General features: G+C 50.6%; 5 protein-coding genes across 5 annotated transcripts; 3 read left to right on the forward strand and 2 right to left on the reverse strand.

The window, feature by feature from the left end:
* Positions 1 to 241: 241 nt before the first annotated feature.
* Positions 242 to 571, reverse strand: BDV38DRAFT_278705 (uncharacterized protein; the record flags this gene model as incomplete). The annotated part of the gene is made up of 1 exon (XM_032058815.1): positions 242 to 571. One exon carries the CDS (start codon positions 569 to 571, stop codon positions 242 to 244), a length of 330 nt encoding a protein of 109 aa, XP_031917984.1.
* A 726-nt stretch (positions 572 to 1297) lies between these two features.
* BDV38DRAFT_268190 (isopenicillin N synthase family dioxygenase) lies at positions 1298 to 2404 on the forward strand (the record flags this gene model as incomplete). Its single annotated transcript, XM_032056728.1, has 3 exons — positions 1298 to 1630; positions 1680 to 1977; positions 2037 to 2404. The coding sequence occupies 3 exons, from the start codon at positions 1298 to 1300 to the stop codon at positions 2402 to 2404; spliced, it is 999 nt and encodes a 332-aa protein (XP_031917985.1).
* A 446-nt stretch (positions 2405 to 2850) lies between these two features.
* BDV38DRAFT_268191 (putative short chain dehydrogenase) lies at positions 2851 to 3756 on the reverse strand (the record flags this gene model as incomplete). The annotated part of the gene is made up of 3 exons (XM_032056729.1): positions 2851 to 3365; positions 3416 to 3664; positions 3726 to 3756. The coding sequence occupies 3 exons, from the start codon at positions 3754 to 3756 to the stop codon at positions 2851 to 2853; spliced, it is 795 nt and encodes a 264-aa protein (XP_031917986.1).
* Positions 3757 to 4031: 275 nt separating this feature from the next.
* On the forward strand, positions 4032 to 5052 carry BDV38DRAFT_278708 (SDR family oxidoreductase; the record flags this gene model as incomplete). Its single annotated transcript, XM_032058816.1, has 2 exons — positions 4032 to 4481; positions 4546 to 5052. The coding sequence occupies 2 exons, from the start codon at positions 4032 to 4034 to the stop codon at positions 5050 to 5052; spliced, it is 957 nt and encodes a 318-aa protein (XP_031917987.1).
* A 716-nt stretch (positions 5053 to 5768) lies between these two features.
* On the forward strand, positions 5769 to 13679 carry BDV38DRAFT_278709 (putative polyketide synthase; the record flags this gene model as incomplete). The annotated part of the gene is made up of 3 exons (XM_032058817.1): positions 5769 to 6416; positions 6475 to 13200; positions 13260 to 13679. The coding sequence occupies 3 exons, from the start codon at positions 5769 to 5771 to the stop codon at positions 13677 to 13679; spliced, it is 7794 nt and encodes a 2597-aa protein (XP_031917988.1).
* Positions 13680 to 14400: the final 721 nt, after the last annotated feature.

Below are 14400 nucleotides of genomic sequence, written 5' to 3' on the forward strand. Positions count from 1 at the left end.
AATGGACTTTAAGTGATGACAGAGACTGGAAGTGGTTTTACGATTGTTTTCGCTATTAGTAATTTAATTAGAATATATCCCCAATGCAAGTTTAACTAATCTCCACTTATGAATCTGTCATACATTTTTTAAAGTCAGATAGATCATCTACAAAAGTAACAATCATTACAAGCACACACTCCGCCAGCTCTACACTAATTGGAAATACAATAAAAATTCACCCCAAAGCTCAAGTCAATCTTCAAGGCCCCGTCCTCACACCACATTTGAAAGGCGCCACCACCGCACGATCCATATCCCAAACTCCCACCTCGACAAATGGATTTTTGCTGACGATAGAGCGTACCTCCTCCTCAGTCCTCGCTCGGAACATCATGACACTGCTTGTGATCTCCAGTGTGTCCTCTGGTCCCTTGGGGTGTGCTGCCAGGGTGGGACCTGCGAAAACAATAGTCCCATCGGCGACGTATGGTTTGAGGTGCGAGAGATGCTCCTCACGGGCGTTGGTCCACGCTTGCATATCGCTCGCATTCACGGGGATTTGAACGAGCCAGTCGTATATTTCGGACATTTTGAGCGACAGTTAAGTGATTCTGGACTTAGGAGGAAGTGTAAAAGGTGGACTTGGTACGATGGAGTAGAGTCTTTCGCTTTGTGAGTAATGTTGTATTCTGCTGTATCCTCACGGATTTTGCAAATTTTTATACTAGAATTGACAAATCTTGGCTTCTATCTTGTTTCCCTATATTTTAATTACTTTTTATTTCACTATATCATGCCATTTTCTTTCCTTTGTGGTGTGTATTTCCTCCTTCGCGTTAGTATTTACTACTTTCAATCCATTCTCACCATCTCCAGCCCCGGAGTAACCTTTCAGAATATGCTGACTCTCTTGGCAATAGCAATCCCGGACTAACTTTGTAAAGAATTGAACCGGAATAATGCTTAAGATAGTTCTGCGAAAGGTTAGCTCAGACTAAGGATACTCCTTTCAGCATGCAATGATTAGCCTCTAAGACACCCGGAGTAATCTTTTAGAATCAGCCCCATGGATCGTTAGCTAAGACGGGGTATTTTGGAAGGAAGCTGACCAGGCTGACCAAACAAAAGTACTAACAACTCTAGACAGCAGCTATGTGACCAGAGAAACAAGAAGTCGATTGAACAGTCCTGTTTATCTGTAGTACAAACCGACATTGTTTCTTGTTTGCGTACAATTGACTCTATTTCCTTGTCGACTTGAAAGTTTTGGATCTCTACATCCTATACCGGTGTTGCATATATCAACCTAGGCAAAATGGGTAGCAACAGTGCGGCACCTCCCACTGAAATCCCGACAGTAGATATCAGTCCTTTCCTCGATGAGAATGCCTCCCCAGGTGCTAAGGAGCAAGTCGTCGACGCCATGCGCGATGCGTGCACCACCTTTGGCTTCTTCTACCTCGTCGGCCATGGCATCCCCGAAGAAGACCGCCAAACGGTCCTGAACTGCGCCAAACTGTACTTCTCTCTGCCGAGGGAGGACAAGATGGAGACGTGGATCGGAAAAGCTATGGGTCGTTCGTTCCGTGGCTACGAGCCGCCTGCGCTGCAGGTGCACCAGGAGGGTCTCTTACCGGATACAAAGGAGGTGAGTAGTCACTATCTGAATACCCACCGAGAAGTGCTAATTATGAAAGGGTTTCATCATTGGCCGGGAGACACCTGCGGATGCCCCTGAGGCTGGCACATTCCACACGGGCCCTAACCAGTGGCCCAAGGTTCTCGCGGACGAAGACTTCCGCATTCCTGTCATGAAGTATCACGCTAAGATGCTAGAAATGGTCAAGGTGATCCTCAAGGTCCTTGCGCGTGGGCTTCCAGAACATTGGGGGTGTTCGCCTGATGTTTTTGACGAGTTGACTGTTAATCCTTCCGCTCCCCTGCGTCTTCTTTATTATGCGCCCCAGCCGGTGAAGCACGATAACCAATTTGGTGGTATGTCCTAGAATTACATGATTCTACTTGGAAGTTTGCAACTCTGACAAAGGTTCTAGTGGGCGATCACACCGACTTCGGCAATGTCTCCGTCCTCCTCCAGGAGGACGACACAGAGGGACTGGAAGTCTTCTATCCGCCAACGCAGACTTGGGTCCCTGTTCCGGTCAAGGAACATTCCTACGTGATCAACATGGGCGATATGATGCAGAAATGGACTGCCGGATACTACCGTAGCGCGCGCCACCGCGTTGTCAACCACAACATCAGGCCAAGGTACAGTGCACCGTTCTTCCTGAATGGGAATCTGGACCTTAAGTGCCAGGCTTTGGATGGTTCGGGGGTTGAGACGGTGATTGGTGAGCATATTCGGCAGCGCCTGATGGAGACTATTGGGGGTGAGGCCGGTAAGAAGTTGGGTCTTTGAGTATGAATGGGCTACTGTGGTGATTATTTGTTGTATCTCATGTAGTGCCAACGGTCTCCACCTTGTGATGATTTATGTAACTAGGTTTCTGTTCGGCTCCTTATTTATCTTTGAATCCACTCGCTATCCTAGGCGTTTTGCTTTCGGTGGATGTAGCTTGTATCTCCTATTCTTAGCAATTGGCTTTCAATGAACATTTACAACGTGATTATGAACTCGCTGCCTTGGGGAATGCGGAGTTATTCTAGTATTGGTACATCGATTTGAATATAACAGTTGAGCCTGCTGCACAGGATCAAGAATGCGTTCCAGATAAAATATTGAATGAACTATATTACCATCACAGTGACTAGGTAGCTCCGATGAGATTATCAAAACTAGATTCAGAAGACTCTCTGTGCCCTCGAGGCTATAGACATTATGCCACTTCCCGTTAACACCATTCTTCACCATGGCTGAATCGGTGTCAAGTATTCGCGCACCACCTTCCCAGCCTCACCATCTCTTTCTCCCTCAACTACCCGTCGGATAGTATCACCCCCGATCCTAGGATCCTGTGCCCCCAGCCTCTTCAACAGCTCCGTATTACCCCCTAACCCAGTAGCCAAAAGGCCAGGAGCGACAGACCACACCTTCACCCCGTCATTCTCCAGTGCCTTCGCCCACTCCACCATCACCATGTTAAGGCCTGCCTTCGAGGACCGATACCCGACAAACGGGAGTGGTTTCGGAAGTCCCGCCGGTGGGAAAACGTTCTTCGGGTTCTTAGGATCTGAAGAGCCCTGCAATGAGGAAAGCCCACTCGTGATAAACAACAGTCTAGGATCCTGTGACTTGAGCAACAGTGGAAGGAAAGTCGTAGTCATGATATGGGCCCCAGTCACATTCACATCCCATGTTTTATTCCACGCCTCTCGGGCTGTCATGCGGCCGTCCGCGATGTGGGCATCAAAACATGCGCCTGGGTTTTCAGTTAGATGAGTTTCAGTAGGTAGAGGAAGATTCACTAACCGGCATTGTTGATCAGACAATCGATCCGATCGTATTTGGCCGAGATATGCTTAAAAGCTGCCTCAATCGACTCGTCGCTTCCAACGTCCACCTGGAACGGCTCGACAGAGCTTTCCGGTGTCTCCGAACTAAGGCTTTGGCATGCCAGTTGGACTTTTTCAAGATTGCGACCACCGAGCAGGATGTGGTATTTCTGACTGGATCGCAATAGGGATTTGACTGTTTCCAGCCCGATGCCGGTGTTGGCGCCTATGATACAAACCCAGTTAGGTCCATGGACCGCATGAGTGTCTGTGCATGTAGACCTCACCTGTGATGACAATAATCTTACTAGAATGCATTTCGACTGGAGTTTGGTATTCTGATAATACGCCCACATAATATTAAGTACTGAGCCCCAATACGGCCAAGAGAAAAGATATGTACTTAATACCGTAGTTGGGGGCCGGAGGTACTTAATGAAAAAGAAACTCCGACGAGGTGAGAAACCTTTTCAGTAAACGACGCCATTTACATGTATAATACCTTGGCTTTGGGTAATTCTAACCCGCCCCAGATCTCACATCCTCAAGCTTTGCCCTAAACCACAGTCCGAATACACTATCCAAACCCCAAGATGAGCGAAACCCTCGTAATAACCTGCCCAAGTGGCAAACAATGCTCCCGCCTCATCCCCCTCCTTTACAACAAGGGAAAATTCCACCTCCGTCTAGCCGCGCACTCTGAAACCTCGGCTCAAAAGCTCAAAGCCAACTACCCAGACGCCGATGTCGTGACAGCAGACCTCCAGTCCGTATCCGACTGCCGCAAGCTCCTCCACGGCGCCACAGCTATCAACGCCGTCCTGCCGAGTCTGCATTCTCATGAAAAAGAAATCGGCTTCAATCTGATCGATGCTGCTGTTGCTGAGTCTCGACGTGAAGGAAATGTGTTTAAGCATTTCGTTTTCTCGAGCGTTCTTGGGACCCAACATCGGAATCTTCTTCAACATGATTTGAAGAGCTATGTTGAGGAACGGCTGTTTTTGAGTCCGCTTGATTGTTGGACTATTCTTAAGCCGACAAATGTAAGTCTACTTTCGTCTATGTTCTAGTATATATACAAGGTGGGATCCTAACGAGGCCAAAAAGTTCCTAGACGCCTACCCCGTCGCCGCACTAGCGGCACAGGAAAACCCCGTTCTCGAAAAATGGTGGAAACCAGAGCACGAGAACAGCGTGATCGCCCTGGCGGATTTAGCCGAAGCATCAGCCAAGGTATTGAACGAGAGAGAAGAGCATTATCTAGCCGAATACCCCCTATGCTCGACCATGCCCATCTCCGAGACGGAGATTATCCAAATCATCGAAAGGCGCATTGGGAAGAAAATCGAGCTGAAGACGCCTTCCTTTGATACGGGCGTGAATAAACTCATTCGGGCTTTGTATGGTGGGGAGGAGAAGGGAGATGGGGAGCTGGGTCTCGGACTGGCGAGTGAGGGTGATTTACGGGGTGATCTTGTTCGTGATGCAGTTGAACATTTGATTTTGTTTTATAATCGGCGCGGGTTGAAGGGAAGTCCCAATGTTTTGAGGTGGTTGTTGGGGAGAGAGCCTACGTCGGTTGCGCAGTGGGTGGATGGCGTTGCACTTCCGTGAACTGGGTTATTTGGTACCTGTGATGGCATTGTACATGCAGTTGTTTTGTAGGCTGAGTTTTATTAAGTTATGTGATATCGAATGCAGAGGTCTACAGTTACTGAGGTTTTATGTCGATGTAGTGAAGTGTCGTAGGCTGAGCACAAGCCAGATTACAAGGAGATAGGATTTATCCATGATAACAGTATTTTTTTTCTTAAAAAAAAAATGATCGCAATCGTCAGTATCCTATCTGGGTGGCTTACTATGATGGCTACAACGCAGAGTGTCCCTCAAGGTGTTTGCGCAGGTAACTTTGCAGACAACATCCTGTGTATGGACAACCGATCAAGCGACGCCAGGCATCCTCAAAATGATAACACGGAGAAAGAGTAACGTGGCAGGTAAGCAAACCAGGGAAAGCCAAGAAGAGGCTGATCCCGTCAGCCCCTGTCGGACAATCTTTTCAAGAAGTACTTTTCTCCGGAGTGAAAAAGTAGGGCTGCAGGATTCGCGGCCCCAATGTGACCATCAGCAAAGACCCGGAGTATAGGGAAGTCAATCCAATCATCGTCTTCAGAATCCGTATTCCTAATGCTCTCTTTTCTAGGATGAACCCAGCTATAAATCAGATTTGTATATTTACATCCATTAACCCCACAGACTACCGGCTTTAAAGCAAAATCCAGACACAAAATCTCAACTCTTTCATACCACCCTTTGACCCAGCATTCAACATGGTCAACCCATCCCCTAACACTAAATCGGAGAGCCTTACTCTGGTCTTTGGACCTCAAGACCCTAACCTGGACAACAGCCTCCTACACACACTCCGGACAACTCTACTCGAAACACCTGAGCTCCAGTGGATCATAGAAACGTTGACACAGTTACCCCAGGAATGGCAAAAGATTTCAGACGCTCACCCAGAGCTAGGGGCATTCCAGGGTCAAAGGTATCTGCAGTTGCTTAACGAATGGGTCAGACGAGGCATACTGCCCTCAAATTTGTTTCCACTCCCCAACATACTCGTTACCCCGTTGGTTGTGACGACGCAATTGGCACAGTACACGAAACTCGTAACACAGCTCAACCCGGGGATCTCGTCGAGCGACAGCCTTCCAAGGGCTTTGAAAATCGACACGGAGACAGCAGGTCTCTGCACTGGGCTTATCAGCTCAGCTGCAGTGGCTAGCTCTGCGACTCTGGCAGAACTACAGAAGCATGGTGCGGTAGCTATTCGGGTTGCCACCGCTATCGGAGCGCTGGTCGATGCAGGAGATTCAGACCGTGAAGATGGAGACAAATGGCAGTCGTTGGCTGTTGGGTGGACAACCCAGGCTGCGGAGAGTAAATTGGACAGCATCGTAGACGGTTTCCCAGAGGTATTTTACTCGGTATAAAATAGACTGAGATGGGATTAGGCTAATAATCTTGCGCTAGGCATATGTGTCGGTCATTTCCGAGGCTCGCCTCGCCACTCTCACTGTGCTCAAGACCGACGCACCCGAGCTTTTGGATAAGCTAAAAGATGCTGGTTTCATCTTCACGAAGACTGCATTGCGTGGGCCATTCCATTGCGGCAAGCGCAAAGTTCAGGCGGCTTCCCTTTTGCAATTCTTCGATTCAGACTCATCCTTCCAGTTCCCAAACGCTTCTCAACTCCCATTCAGCACGCGCTCTGCTGATGGCAGCAAATTCCCAATTGAGGACAAGCTCAACCATGCCGCCGCTCGAGCAATGTTGACCGACAAGGCTGATTGGCACAAACTCTTCACGGCACTGCATGAGTCGACTTCTACTCGGCCATCTCTTACCATCTGCTTCGGGAGCCAGCGCTTCGTACCGCAGTGGTTCCTACGCAAGCTCGGCTCGAAACTTGTGTATGCTGCCGATCTCGATCCTAAGTCGGGCCAATTCCCCCCAGCGCTAGGTGCTCTGTTAGGGCCCATTGAGGATGACGCCATTGCCGTAGTCGGCATGGCCTGCCACTTCCCGGGTGGAAGTGACCTCGACGAGTTCTGGGACACGATATGCGCGGCAAAGTCACAATGCACTGAGGTGCCTTCGGACCGCATCAATTTCGATTACGCTGCCTGGCGTGAGAACGATAAGGAGAGAAAGTGGTTTGGCAACTTCGTCCGTGACCATGATGCTTTTGATCACAAGTTCTTCCAGAAGAGTCCACGGGAAATGGTGTCCAGCGACCCCCAGCACCGAATGATGTTGCAGGTCTCCTACCAGGCTGTGCAGCAATCTGGGTATTTCAATAAAGCAGCGATTGACCAGCATGTCGGTTGTTACGTGGGTATCGGAGTGGCTGATTACGAGAACAACGTTGCCTGCCATGCACCCACTGCATATACTGCGACGGGCAACCTGAAGTCCTTCGCGGCTGGAAAGATCAGTCACTTCTTTGGCTGGAGCGGTCCTGGTGTTACCATCGACACGGCTTGCTCGTCCTCTGCCTTGGCTGTCCATCACGCTTGTAACGCTATCCTGAACGGCGAATGCAATGCTGCTCTTGCTGGTGGTGTTAACGTTATGACGAGCCCAGAGTGGTACCAGAACCTTGACGGCGCCTCGTTTCTCAGTCCTACCGGACAATGTAAGCCATTTGATGAGGCCGCCGATGGCTACTGCAGGGGCGAAGGCGCTGGCGCTGTCTTCTTGAAGAAACTATCCGCCGCGATGGAAGATGGCGATCAGGTTCTAGGTATTATTAGGGGATCCTCTGTGAACCAAAACGCAAACTGCTCGGCTATCACTGCCCCAAGTGTTCAATCCCTCACCAGTGTGTTCAACGGCGTTCTACGCAAGGCTAGACTAGATCCTAAGCAAATCTCCGTGGTTGAGGCACACGGTACTGGTACACAAGTCGGTGACCGCGCAGAGTACGACAGTGTTCGCCGGGTGTTGGGCGGACCAGGTCGCGCGGAGCCCCTTTCCCTAGGTTCGGTCAAAGGCCTCATCGGTCATTTGGAATGTGCCTCCGGTGTAGCGGCTTTAATCAAAGTGCTGTTAATGATTCAAAACGGTGCAATCCCTCCGCAATCCAGCTTCCGTACCATCAGCTCGAAACTGAACGCATCACCGTTGGATAATATCGAAATCTCCACTCGACTGAGGTCGTGGGCGACGGATTTCCGGGCGGCGCTCCTCAACAACTACGGTGCCTCTGGCTCAAACGCGTCGCTTGTCATCACACAGGCAGATCATGCGCAACTTCAAGGTGAAACCCCTAGGGTAGCCGATGCAGCTGCTGGCAGGCGTCCATTCTGGTTCTCTGGCATAGACGACCAATCCTTGAGATCGTATGCCGCGAAAATGGTTCGATTGCTTCAATCGAGAAAGCCGACTGACAACCGCTTTACGATTGACAATCTCTCTTACCAATTGGCGCACCAGTCGAACCGCTCGCTCGGACAGTCACTCATCTTTAGCTGCGCGTCCGTTGACAAGCTTGAAGCGAAACTCGCCAGCTTCGCAGACGGACGGGGCGAGCTGACCTCCACCCAGCGACAACAACCATCTCGTCCAGTCATTCTGTGCTTTGGAGGGCAGAGGTCCAACTTTGTCGGCCTGGACCGTGAGGCTTACGACCAATTTAAATTGCTCCGCACTCACTTAAACCAGTGCCATGAGACATGTCTGTCCCTGGGTCTTGATGGAATCATTCCAGCCATTTTTGAGCGGACTCCCAGACATAGCATTGTCGAGTTACAGACCATGCAGTTCGCTCTGCAGTACTCGTGCGCCAGGAGCTGGATCGACAGTGGTGTTCCGGTCGCTGCGCTGGTGGGCCACAGCTTCGGGGAACTCACCGCTATGTGCGTCTCTGGAACGCTCTCCATCAGGGACACGTTAAGGATGATTGCTGGGCGTGCTCGTCTTCTGGAGGAGAAGTGGGGCCCAGACCGTGGCATAATGATGGCCGTCGATGGTGAGTTGGACAGCGTGCAAAGACTGCTGCGCCAGACCAATGCCGCGCACACGACAGAGCCACCTGCCAATATCGCTTGCTTCAACGGTCCCCGCCAATTTACCCTAGCAGGTACATCAAAGGTGATCGCGGATATTAAGCAGACTTTGTCGAGTGATCCATCTTTCTCGTCCATCAAATCGAAACAGCTGGATACTACCCACGCCTTCCACTCGGCACTCGTGGACCCTCTGGTCCCCGAACTTGAGAAGCTCGGGGAAGATCTAATATACCACAGCCCAGCCATTCCCCACGAGAGAGCCACTAAGGAGACGATCGGTGGTCCGCCGGCTTTCAATGTCTTTGCCTCTCACATGAGGGACCCTGTCTATTTCGATAAGGCAGTTCAGCGGTTGGCCGAGAAATACCCATCTAGCATCTGGCTGGAAGCGGGATCCGGCTCGGGTGTCACAGCACTGGCCAGCAAGGTGACAGGATCTGGTGGTAAGGCCTTCCAATCAATCAATATCACCAGCTCTGGAGCCGTCCAGAATCTGGCAGATGCTACGGTCAATCTCTGGAAAGAGGGTCTCAATGTATCTTTTTGGGAGCATGTTGGATACACGTCGAATAATCCTCCCCTCCTCCTCCCGCCGTATCAGTTTGCCAAATCGAGACATTGGCTTGAGCGCCGGAAGCCGGAGGTCAAGGAGGCAGCCCCGGTGGCTCCTTTACCCACGTCACCCAAGGGACTTTGGACGTTCATGGGGTTCCAGGATACTGGCAGCACTCATGCCCGCTTCCAAATTCATTCCACCTCAGACGAGTTCAAGAAGTATGTCGGTGCTCACCTCGTCGCACAAACAGCACCCATTTGCCCCAGCATGTTTCAGCACGTTATGGCAAGGGAGGCGCTCGCGAGCCTATTAGATGGCTCGGGTATGATTCCCGAACTTGAGAATATGGAAAATGATGCACCGTTGTGCCTTGATGAGTCCAAGCTGGTCTGGCTTGATGCGAACAGAACCGACAGTGCTTCGACTAGCTGGGACTTCTGCATCACCAGCACAGACAAGGACAACGCTGGAGGCAATGCGACCCAACACGTTTCAGGCCGGCTGTTGTTCCGTTCCCTCGATGATTCCTCGAAGATCTTTACGACGTGTGAACGTCTGGTAGATCGACGACGTGTTCTTGCGCTGCTGGACGGACAAGAGGCGGAACAGGTGATCCAAGGCAGCCGTAACATCTACAGGGCTTTTGCACCCGTAGTGCAGTACAATGATGATAGCTACAAGGGCTTGCAAAAGCTCGCCGCTAGTGGTAACGAGTCGGCGGGACGGATTGTCAAGCAAGATGCGGAACAAACTATCCTCAGCGTGGGGCTCGCGGACAATTTCTGTCAAGTGGCCGGCATCTTCTTGAACTGTATGGCCGAATGTGACGACGGCAACATGTACCTATCCAATCGTGTCGAGAGGTGGATCCGCTCCCCCAACGTTCCACTGGACTCGCGACCAGAGCAATGGGAGGTGCACGCGATCCATAATCGCCCCTCTGCCAAGGAGTATGTGAGTGACCTGTTCGCTTTTGACTCTGCTACCGGCAAGTTGGTGTGGGTTATCATTGGTCTTCACTTCGTTGAGGTGTCTATCGCCGGCATGTCTCGCCTCTTGGGCCGCTTCGCTGGTGCACAGTCGACAAAGCAGCTGGCAACTGCTGCAGCAGTTCTAGAGTCCCTTCCAGCGCTGCCCGCTATTGCCTCTCCCAGTGCCCCAGCTGCAAAGGCACCTGCAAGCAAACCCAAGGCCAAGACCTCTACCAGCTCACCCGCGCTACAGAAGCAACAGACACAGCGCAAGAAGGCCCCGGGACGTGATGTCTTGAACGGTGTCCGGGAGCTGTTCTGTAACCTGCTTGGTCTCGAACCGGAAGACATCCAACCTGGTTCAGACCTCGTTGAGCTGGGCATCGACTCACTGCTAGCCATGGAGGTTGCCCGAGAGGTAGAGAAGGCGTTCAGCATCAAGTTCGAACTCGAGGAGCTCATGCAAATGACCGATGTCCGGAGCTTGGTGAACTGCATCCAGGCCAACATGGGTGCATCGGACTCCTCTACGACAGATGAAGATCTGAGTGATGGCTTCGACGAGGCTTCAGCAGCTAGCGGTATCCAAACTCCGCCAAGTGAGCCTGCTGATGATGTGAAAAGTGCCAGTATCGGAAGTGCATCAACTACTGGACGACTCCCTGCTGAATCCATAATCGAAGCTTTTACGGAAACTAAGCTTCTGACCGATCGGTTTATCGAGCAAAACGACCTCTCTGGGTACTCTAACTACGTTCAACCAAAGTTGACTGAGCTGGTCGTAGCACACACACTCGACGCCTTTGACCAGCTGGGCAGCTCCCTTCGTTCTGCACAGGCGGGCCAGACTGTCGAGCGCATCCCCCATCTTCCTAAGCATGACAAGGTCATGGCTGTTTTGACTGGTCTATTGGAGAAGGCTCGTCTTGTCGACTTGGATGGCTCGACAATGATTCGAACAGCCGTACCTTTGCCGACCAAGTCCGCTTCACAGCTGCTCCAGGAGCTCCTGCGCGAATATCCCGAGCATGGCTACGACCACAAGCTTACTAGCCTGACCGGTTCACGATTAGCAGACTGTCTAAGTGGCAAAACAGAAGCCATTCAGCTGCTCTTTGGCAGCGCCGAAGGACGCGAGCTGGCCGCCGGCATGTACGGAAAATCACCAATTAATGTGGCCTGGCTCCGTCAGCTCCAGCATTTCTGGCAGCGCTTCTTAGCCCATCTTCCACCACAGCAACAGGAGCCCATTAACATTTTGGAAATGGGTGCCGGGACAGGAGGCACCACGGCAGCCTTGTTGCCACTCCTCGCCAGCTCCGGTGTCCCTGTCCGCTATACCGCCACCGACATCTCTCCCTCTCTGGTAGCAGGCCTCCGGAAGCGTTTCAAGGACTACCCCTGGATGCGCTTCGAGGTTATTGATATCGAAAAAGCACCGCCCGCCAAGCTTCTGGAAACCCAGCACGTGGTGCTAGCGACCAACTGTGTCCACGCAACCCACAGTCTGGCGGTGACCACCAAGAACATCCACAGAATTCTTCGTCCCGATGGCTTCCTCGTCATGTTGGAAATGACGGAGGCCGTGCCATGGGTCGACTCGGTATTCGGACTGGTGGAAGGCTGGTGGCTGTTCAATGACGGTCGCACCCACGCCCTCGCTCAACCCGACTTCTGGCAGCAGACATTACATGCCAACGGATACGGCCATGTCGACTGGTCCGATGGCCAGCTCCCTGAGAATTCGATCCAGCGCATCATTATCGCGCTCGCATCTTCAGAAAGCCAACACTTGGTATCTATATGTTCCCCAGCTCCTTCGATCTCCACAGCTGACTTTGCTGCGCGTCAAGTGGTAGTGGACTCTTTAGTCCAGAAACACACCCACGACTTTGCCGCCCCTACCTCACTCTCGAACTCCCAAACGACTCATGATTCCTTTCGTTGTGTGTTGGTGACTGGCGCCACCGGCAGCCTCGGATCCCACCTGGTTGCCCACTTCGCCGCGCAACCGGACGTACGCACAGTCATCTGTCTGAACCGGGTGAGTGGCTCAGACGCGACAACTCGCCAGCTTGAGGCGCTGCAATCAAGAGGCCTAGAGCTCGATCGCAACCTCGTATCGAAAATTAAAGCAATCGAAACAAACTCCTCCGCACCCATGCTCGGCCTTGCCCTTAACGAGTATCAACAATTAGTCCATTGTGTCACCGACGTCGTCCACAACGCATGGGCCATGAGCATGACCCGCCCAGCATCTGGCTTCGAGCCCCAATTCAAGGCCATCCGCAATCTGATCGATCTTTGCCGCGACGCAGCCTGCCACCGGCGACCGGGTATGCGAAAAATCGGGTTCCAATTCGTCTCCTCCGTGTCGGTTGTGGGCTGTCATCCTTTTCTAACCAACAAGGCTCGGGTCCCAGAGCAGCGGGTCAACGTAGCCTCCGCCCTGCCGATGGGTTACGCAGACGCCAAGCTCATCTGCGAGAAAATGCTGGATGAGACACTGCACAAACATCCGGAGCATTTCCGCACCATGTCCGTGCGGGTCGGTCAAATCTCTGGCTCTAAGATTAACGGGTACTGGAATCCGGTGGAACACTTGGTGCACTTGATCAAGTCGTCGCAGTCCCTTGGCGTGCTTCCCGATCTCGACGGTGTATGTCTTTCTTTCCATGGACTTTAAAACCAATACACTTTGCTGACAATGATTAACAGGTCTTATCATGGTGTCCAGTCAACGACGTAGCCGGCACACTCGGAGATCTCCTTCGAGGAGACAACAATCCTGCCTACCCAATCTACCACATCGAGAATCCCGTCAGACAGCCCTGGCCCGAGATGATCTCGATACTCTCCGATGCTCTGGACATATCGCCAGCCAACATCGTTCCATATGATGACTGGCTCCAGCGTGTCCGTAACTGTCCTCCTAGCATTCCGGCATCGGAGAATCCCGCAGTGCGGCTTATCGACTTTTTCGAGGCGGACTTTTTGCGCATGTCCTGTGGTGGAATGATACTCGATACAACACATAGCAAGGAGCATTCGGCGACGTTGAGAAATTCGGGTCCGGTTGACCGAGAGTTGGTCATGAAGTATATTCGGGCGTGGAAAGAGTCGGGGTTTTTGGTGTAATTAATTTTTGTAAGTGTATATGTCTGATTGCAAGTGGATGTGGGCTGAGGTACGACCCTCCGTATATACGGGAGGTCAGCACACCCTTCACGTGTAAGCTATTGAATAATTGGTGGGAGCCTGTACGACGGACTAAATCGACGTTCCAGACAACATGAATAAAATATTACCAAACTTCCCAATACCAACACACTATATCTTAGCCAGAGTCAATTAATTTAATTTATTTAAAAAACTCTACTGTACTCCGTAGTATCTACTATTTATTAGCTTAAATAATTAATTTAGCTCTAAATACATTTATAATTTCTATAATTTTAATTTTATCCTATTCTTTTATTTTTAAAAATTTATATCCTAAGGTACTGTATACTAGCCCCTAAATTTAGGGATTACTATATACTATTAATCTCAAGGTAGCAGGATCTCTAAGCTTAGCTTTACCACTACTATCTACTACTACCGTCTACTACTACCGCCTATTATTATTACCTACTATTATCTCCTACTACTGTCTACTGTCTACTACCTACTGCCTGCTGTCTAGTATCTACTATCTAGTATTACTATCACTACAACTACTAATACTAAAAAATTCTAATTAAATATAAACTGTGTATTTTATAAATAAACTTAGTATTAATATATAATATATAGTATATTTTATAGAGTAAGAGCAATACTTAAATAAGTACATGGTTTAATGTAAAATGACAAGATT

This window comes from Aspergillus pseudotamarii (assembly GCF_009193445.1).
Source record: "Aspergillus pseudotamarii strain CBS 117625 unplaced genomic scaffold BDV38scaffold_6, whole genome shotgun sequence".
Classification (NCBI taxonomy): domain Eukaryota; kingdom Fungi; phylum Ascomycota; class Eurotiomycetes; order Eurotiales; family Aspergillaceae; genus Aspergillus; species Aspergillus pseudotamarii.